Below are 8,999 nucleotides of genomic sequence, written 5' to 3'. Positions count from 1 at the left end.
TAAATTTATGCAATAACTGTCTGAATAAAAAATTAAAATAAATAAATAAATAAATAAATAAATAAATAAATAAATAAATAACAAAGCAGCGGTTTGCGTTGGTCAGTGTCTGCTGGCCACGTGGGTTGTACTATTTTGTAGTGTGTGTGTGCTGGAGACTGAAGCGCAGCAGTGATATAGTAGAGTTAAACAGAGTAGTAGTGTTGAGTAGGTGGGACTCCAGCAAGTGCGCTTTATCCTTCCTCTCCAAACACGAGCAGGTACAAACCCAGCTGACAGCCCACCGCTCACAGACACACACACACACGGTAAGACTCTTTCTCTTCACTCCTAATACTGTTACAGTGCTGAGTTTAGCAAGTTTGTGTTTGAACCGCATCGTTTTTCACACACACCTCAAATCTGTCAGGAATAAAGTGACAGTGACGTTTGGGAAAAGCGCCTATCAGAAACTCGCGTCACTTCAAATGTGACTTTAAATTTTTTTTTGCGTTTATTTATTTAGGGAATTGTCTGGAAAAAACACAGAAACCCTTTTTATTTTAACCATACTTTGATTTTTAACTCTTTTAATTCCCAAAAAGAATTTTATGTTATGAAATTGATGTGCACGTGTGGTTTAATTAAAAGGAAAACAGATGCAGCTTGATAAATGAAAGTCGTGTTGTGTCTTTGGATTATAATGACACGTTCATTGTACTGAAGTGTTGTGGTAACCTCTGGGAGATCCATCTGAGAGTCACCTCAACCTTTGACTGAGAGCAACATCAGCCGACACACTCTAAACACTTCAAGATGTGCACTTTTACGCACACACACGCGCGCACGCGCTGCTGTTTTAGGTGAATCCTCCGTTTATGTCCATATGTGTGTCCTGAACTCCCTCCAGTAAATCAATCAATCTATCTATCTATCTATCTATCTATCTATCTATCTATCTATCTATCTATCTATCTATCTATCTATCTATCTATCTATCTAGCTGTCTAGCTGTCTGTCTGTCTGTCTGTCTGTCTGTCTGTCTGTCTGTCTGTCTGTCTATCTATCTATCTATCTATCTATCTATCTATCTATCTAGCTGTCTGTCTGTCTGTCTGTCTGTCTGTCTGTCTGTCTGTCTGTCTGTCTATCTATCTATCTATCTATCTATCTATCTATCTATCTATCTATCTATCTATCGTCTCTTATGCCTGCTATAAACAATGATAAAGGGATGATGAAGAAACTGACATAGTAGGATGGAGTTAACTGGAATGTTTCTGAAGAGATTAAACTGTTATATAGACAATTTATTCATCTATAATCTGACTCATTTTGCATGAAATATTATTATTGTTTTTGTTGTTGTGTGTGTGCGGATATTTAAATTCGATTGATTGTGGTGTATTGCTCAATATCTGTATTTGTGTGTTTTATGATTATTGGCTTGGTGCTGAACAAGTTTTATTAAAGTGTCAACATTTTTCAGTCTTCATACAATATGTGCATGCGGACATGTTTGCATGTTAAAAGAGTACTCATATAATGTATTTAAAATTAAAATGTGTGCAATGTGGGCTGAAACAACCCAGCACTAATATTTTAATGTCTGTTAAATGCAAATAAACATTCAACTTTAATGCTTTAGAAAAGTTTGTGAAAATCAAATTCAGGATGAGTCACAATTTGGGTTTTATTGTGGTTTAAACTGCAACACTGTCATTCAGTGTGATGGTCCAGATGTTGATTTTGTTATATAAGTTTTAAAAAATACATATATGTGTATTATAGCTATATATAGAGTAGCAATAGGACTTTTATCCTGGTTATGTGATTAGTTGAAGGTCATTCAGTGTAACAGAAATGTTACTTTCTATATATGAGGCAGTCTATGACATCACCAAAAGATCAAAGACATCCTGAGAAACATGTGTGGTCCTTAAAATAACCTAAAACCACGTCATTCAGTTAAAAGCCAAAAATTCTTAATTTAATAAAGGAATGAATGAGTGAATGAATGAACGAACTAAAAAAAAAAACACACAAATAGAGAAAAATATTATTAAATAATTAATTAAATAAACAAACAATGTAAAAATAAACTAATAAAAAACACATAAAAACATAAAACAAATAAACAAAAATAAATAAATTACTTAAAAAAATAAAATATAAATAAAATAAAATTGAAATAAACAAAATGAAAATAAATAAATAAATAAATAAATAAATAAAAATAAAATAAACAAAATTAGATTAAATTAAATAAATAAAAACGTAAAAAGTAAACAAACAAAAACAAAAACCATAATATATATATATATATATATATATATATATATATATATATATATATATATATATATATATATATATATATATATATATATATATATAACCTAAAAATAAACAAATAAATAAAAGTGCATAAATAAATAAATAAATAAATAAATAAATAAATAAAACAATATAAATAAACAAACAAACAAATGAATGAATAAATAAATAACTTAAAAATAAACAAATAAATAAAATGCATAAAAATTGTAATCAATGAAATAAATAAATAAATAAATAAATAAATAAATAAATAAATAAATAAATAAATAAATAATGCATTATTTTGATTGGTCATTCTATTTCATTGAGATGGTCAGTCGATCACCTGCAATATAATGCAAAATAATCATTTTGTGCTTCAGGGTAATGTTTTCGCCATTCAGTGTCATGCAAATTCTTTCTTAAAGGAATAGTTCACCCCAAAATAAAACATTTACCTACCATTTTCTCACCCTCAAGTGGTTCCAGACCTTTATGAGTTTCTACTTTTCTAATGAACTCAAAAGAAGATATTTTGACGAATGTTGAAAATCCTTCAACATCCATAGATTATACTATGAGAGTCCATGGCTAACATTCTGCAAAATATCTTATTTTGTGATGCTCAAATGAAGATGACCAAATGAATGAAGGGTGTGTAAATGATGACAGAATTTCAATTTCTTAGTGAACTATCCCTTTAATAGACGAAAAAAGATAAAAAGTAGCACAGACACAATGACTCTGCTTTGATTTATCTGATTACCACCCAAGTCCGGTTCATGAAGACACGATTGTGCAACATAACATTGCATTAGAGGACCGCTCTATCACTTCTCCATCAGTTTCCACCCTTCAGCAAAGTTCCTGTCTCCTAACACTGAAAAAAATGATGCATTGGATTTACTCTAATATTTTAACATAAGCGGTTGCAAACAGTTTATATAACAAGCAAATTAAGTTGAACATTACTCAACTCAATTAGTTTTTTTAAATTCAGCCCATATCAATTGTTTGCAACAAATTACCTATAATAAAATGGAGTAAATCCAAAGCATCATTTTTGTTTTCAGTGTAATGTCATTTCTGCGCTTGAGTGGCAGGTTATTACTAATCCAGGTTAACCGTCCGCCTGCTGGAGCTTTGTCTGTGGGATAAACAGTGTGAGATTGATTGGGGTCGCTGGCCTCACCATCCTCACCTCTCGTCTGTTCCTGTGTGCGTGTGTGTGTTTGCAGCTCCAGCTCAGAGAATGAGTTACTACTTGGATCCAGTTTCCTCCTGTCAGGCTCTTCACCCGCCTGACTGTCTGCCGGTGATGGTAAGATCTCCACCTCCACTATAAATCAGCTCTGTTTGACCTGAGCAGCTCAGCAAAGGCCATATGGAAGATACTAATGAACAGGCATGTGTGCACACAGTCGTGTATTTTGTAGGGTTGATTAAATATGCAGCATCACTAAACTAAATTAATTTCATCTCAGTTAACGCAATTAACTTGCTTTATTATAAAGTTAATACAGTAACTTGCTACTTGGTAACTGGGACGAAATTAAATAAATATATTTTAACAACCCTCTTTAATTAGGCTACTTAGTTCAATCTGGGTTACAATATACAGTACATATTTTGCAATGCAAATTATTCCACTGGACATTGCATTTTTTCAAGTTTTACTGCACAACATATTGTTATTGGACTATGTTCAGCACAAGTCTCACTGAGCAATGCACTTTTTGTTTGCTTCCAGTTTCATTGCATATTATACACTTTTTTTTGTGTGTATAATTAGACTGCTATCATAGATATATACACTAGATATCGCATAGGGACCCTGAGCATGCGTCAATAGCGCCGCCACATTGGTACAGTGCTCCCAGGACAAATGTCATTCAACCGCACTAGTCAAGACAGAGTTATTACGTGAAGATGCGGGACTTTAGCGCTATGTACGGGTGTAGTAACGAGCAAACAAAGAAAACAAAGCACAAAGGTAGAACATTTCATAGGTAATATTAAGGTTTTTTCTGTTTTTGTATGTTCTGAACTTTTGTGCTAATCAGGTAGCGTTATTGATGATAATCAGTCACTTACTGCATTCACCATACGGCAAAGCAGCTCCAACTCGCACTAAACACTCGGCTTATGCTAGTTTTGTTGAATAAAATCAGCAAACAATGCAAAATAAATATGACAACGAGATGCTGCGCTGCCAGAAACTTGTATTATTGTCGGCTAACGCTAGTGAAAGAGTCGTTCGGGGAATTCATTCACAAACGAATCGCTCTCTCCGTCAGTATGAGAAGTGAAAGCAGGAGAGGAGCTGTGTTTCAGGACATGATTAGATCAAATTTAACAGGGAGGGTGAATAGTACATTTCTGTACACACAAACACAAGCTTTTTGTCAGGAATGGCCGTGCGGTCACTGATCCATCAATGTAGAAAAGTGATGTAAAATTATAATTTTCGTAATTAGAAAAAAAAAATTACACACTAACATCCAGGAAAACTCCCGATCACAGATAAATGTGTATATGTGTACATCACTGGCTTTGGATGGCCACAGTCCTCCACTGTACATTGGTCCCGTATTCATTTCAAAGGAGTGCTACCCTGTAGCAAGATGGCGGCGCTATTGACGCATTCCGTCCAATAGACAACAATAGGCCAGGCGACATCTAGTGTATATATCTATGGACTACTATGTGCATGTTTAACAGCTTGATCTGCAGGTAGTTATTTATTTTTATTCAGTTTGCACATTTTTGAGTTCTACTTTTAAATATTTTCTGGTTAATTTCTGGTTTCATATATGAAATGGTAAAATTTTGATACAAAAAATAGTTTTTGTAAAAATGTAATGGTCACAAATTAGTTTGAAATATGTTTTGGCAAAGCAAAGACAAATGCAAAAACTATAAACATATATATATATATATATATATATATATATATATATATATATATATATATATATATATATATATATATATATATATATATATATATATATATATATAGTCTAAAGACATTTTCCAGTATTTATCTGTTGCAATTGGGATATCCTAATAATTAACCTAAAAACACCAAAGCGCTCAGGAACAGATGAACAGTTGTTATATGAACTTGCTGAAGTAAAAAAGCCTACAATGCTTGCCCCGCCTTTGTGCTCTTCTTATTGGCTCACTGCTCTAGAACTGAACGCGAATGATTGGTTAATATCAGCCGTCAATCACTCAGTCAATGCCTTCTGCCTTCAGATGAGCAATATATATATATATATATATATATATATATATATATATATATATATATATATATATATATATATATATATATATATATATATATATATATATATATATATATGAGCAATAGCACACTCATAGCAGTGCGATATGGCTGTATATCGGCACTGGTGGGAGGCGTGCGTTGGTGCTACGAGTGTGATATTGCGTTTATACAACAGTTTGACGGCATAATTGTGTATATAAAAACAAAATCAAACATGGAGAGTCTCAAAAACCCTTTTGTAAGAGGAACTACTTTCTTCCGCGTTGGATTCAAATCATAAGCTGACAGTTAAACAGCTGAGCAAGCATCTTTTGAACTTTACATCTGTAGTGTCTGCTTGTTGCTGGCTGTATGTGGGCGGAGTAATACACAAATAGTAAAAAGGCTGTACGGGTGCTGATATTACTTAAATATATCACGGCTATCAGCCAATCAGATTCGAGAACCAGACAAAACCGTTGTATATACTGTTGTATATATATATATATATATATATATATATATATATATATATATATATATATATATATATATATATATATATATATACAATTTTAATATATTTACAGACACACACACACACACATATATATATATATATATATATATATATATATATATATATATATATATATATATATATATATATTAGTTTTATATATTTACACACACATATACATATGTTAGTTTTTTTATTTATTTAGGCAAAAGTGTCTTTTAAAAATATTTTTCGATTTAGAAACAAAACCCCAGTGTTTCATATATGTCATTGTAACTAAAACACAACTGCAGAAACATATTATAAAATATCCGTTTGTTCTGTTTGATATGCCTCAAATATTCCTATAAAGAGAAATTACTGTTGATTCTAATATGTTAAATTAGTTGAGCCTCACCAGTCTGCCTTCTTTGTTGTAATCATCTATTCCCTCACATATTGTTGATCGACCATTTACTGAACGCAGAATATCCTTTTAAATATTCCAACTCGACTTAATCAAAACATATCCTGTATTTATTGTGTTATTGCACTATTGCGTATGCCTCGTGAATAATATCCCACCCCTGTCACCTCACGTTTCTTGCTTTTATAAACTCCTGTTGTCTGAGCAAATGCAAAAAAGCTGCAGAAAGCTGAAAGTCAATGATATTAAATGCACGCGAACGACAGATCTGCTGCTGAATCCATTGTTTGGACACACAAAATAATGCATGCGACTGGAGTGCATTTGAATAATCGCTCTGTGAAGGAAGAATTAGTATGGGAATGCTTTAAGGGAAAACATTTACCTGCTTTTAGCCTCCGTCTATGGGTCGAAAGGTCAGGGCGGTTTGTTGGGCTTGTAAAAGAGGGAACATTTTAAGAGTCCCGGCGACGCGTCGGTCGGGGTCACGCTGGGTTTCTGCGCAGGTGAGTGCAGAATCAAAGGTGTCTAATAAAGATTCAGGCAGGACATTCAGCCATCAGTATGCACAGACAGGGCTGTTAGCGTTTTAGCAGAAAGGGTCGCATGCTAATCCGCAGCTGACCCGGCTAGGCTAATCTGCTCAGGTGGCCTTGTGGCTTTTGAAATTGAGACGCTTTTCTTCCACTACGGTCAAAGGCTACGCGGAGGGGGCTTCAATCATTTACATACGCTGAAGAAAAGACTCTCCCATTCATTTACATGCGCTGAGGAGGAAAAGACTCTGATCTGATACTAGAGGAAGACACACAGAGATTGTCCGTCGTTAGCACTACAGGCTCGAAGAACAAGATCAGTGTTGCCAGATTGATAATGTTTAAGTATTGTACCAGAACCTTAAATGATTAATGGCCGTATAGTGTATGAGTGTGAAATGAGAGTATATGGGTGTTTCCCAGTACTGGGTTGCAGCTGGAAGGGCATCTGCTGTGTAAAAATATGCCGGATAAGTTGGCGATTCATTGCGCTGTGGTGACCCCTCATAAATAAAGAGACTAAGCTGAAAGAAAATTACTGAATAAATGGATTTACTCAGTTTTTTTTTTAATTCAGCTCATATCAGTTGTTTGCAAACAATCCCTGCTAAAAATCCAGCTTAAACCAGCCTAGGCTGGTTGGCTGGTTTTAGCTGGTTGGCTGGTTTTAGGGGGGTTTTGGCCATTTCCAGGCTGGTTTCCAGCCATTTCCAGCCTGGTCTTAGCTGGTCTGGCTGGAAAATGACCAGCTAAATCCAGCTAAAACCAGCTTGACCAGCCTGGTTTAAGCTGGACATAGCTAGTTTTGGCTGGACTCCCAGCCTGGCAAGCCTGGTCAAGCTGATTTTAGCTGGTCATCTCCCTGCCTGCCCAGCTAAGACCAGGCTGGAAATGGCTGGAAACCAGCCTGGAAATGGCCAAAACCCCTCTAAAACCAGCCTGGTCGACCAGCTAAAACCAGCCAACCAGCCTAGGCTGGTTTAAGCTTTTTTTTCCAGCAGGGATTCAACCTTAAAAAATTGAGTAAATCCAATGAATCATTTTGTTCGGTGTGTAGGGGCAGTAGTGGCATTGCCCTGTGTATCAGACGGGACCCTGTTGTACCCCATAAATCTCGCAGCCGTCCTCCCTGCTTCCTCCATATCTCTGTGAGCTCCGGACTGGTCGTCTCCTCTCTGCAGGACTCCACAACGGCCCCTGATCCTCTCGGGCCCCCACTGGCTCCTTACTGAAACTGATAAACAGGCTTTATCAGATGAGCAGACAGAAGCTCGTGTGGCTTTCATGAGGAAGAGAATAGGGAAGATACTGCACTTTCTCTCTTTCTTTCTTGTAGAGCTGCTCATTGATGGATTTGCTCTTCAGTGTTTGAAGATTCAGCAGTGAAAATTAAACCACACTGAACTAAACTAAACTGAACTTCAGCTTTGAAAATCTGGACTGACACTGTTTCAGTTTACTAAAACTTCTTTGTTAAGCTGCTTTGACACAAAAGCGCTATAGAAATAAACATGAACTGAACTGAATTGAATAATGTATGGTCAGGGGCGCAACTACACATATACTGAGAGGTATGCGGGTTCAAGTTTTGTAACTAAAATAAAATAGTTTTGAACAAAAAAAGTTACCAAAAGGCCTGATGTATCAATATGACACATAATAAATTTATAAAAACATGTATATTGTATAAAATGGATCTTGATAGAAGGATTAAAAACATTTCAGTTCCAAAAAATGTGAATATTCGGACAATTTGTTCATGTGTCAACTTTAACAGGGTTAAGAATCATTATAATCAAGTATATAATATTTATATAGGTGAATTTTTATCCAAATATTTTATCTGAAATATCGGTTTATGTGAAATAGGTCTGTACTTACATAAACATACATTTTGTGTGATCCCTCTTATTTAGGCAAAATAGTTAAATAATTAATAATGAATAATAATAAATAAAGAAAAAA

At 34.6% G+C, this 8,999-nt stretch overlaps 1 protein-coding gene across 3 annotated transcripts in view; it reads left to right on the top strand.

Moving 5' to 3' along the window:
• The first annotated feature begins 262 nt into the window (after positions 1-262).
• ets1 (v-ets avian erythroblastosis virus E26 oncogene homolog 1) overlaps positions 263-8,999 on the top strand; it is a 98,617-nt gene continuing 89,880 nt past the window's right edge. For 2 of the 3 annotated variants that reach the window (XM_073928805.1, XM_073928804.1), the window contains exons 1-2: positions 263-308; positions 3,537-3,619. In XM_073928805.1, the coding sequence (XP_073784906.1) occupies positions 3,551-3,619 (69 nt within the window). In that variant the 5' untranslated portion in view covers positions 263-308; positions 3,537-3,550. The remainder of the gene's footprint in view (positions 309-3,536; positions 3,620-8,999) is intronic. The other variant, XM_073928806.1, reaches the window with a different exon arrangement.

This window comes from Danio rerio, chromosome 18 (assembly GCF_049306965.1).
Source record: "Danio rerio strain Tuebingen ecotype United States chromosome 18, GRCz12tu, whole genome shotgun sequence".
Lineage (NCBI taxonomy): Eukaryota > Metazoa > Chordata > Actinopteri > Cypriniformes > Danionidae > Danio > Danio rerio.
Note: the sequence above shows the minus strand (reverse complement) of the source record. Positions and strands in the feature narration are given on the sequence as shown.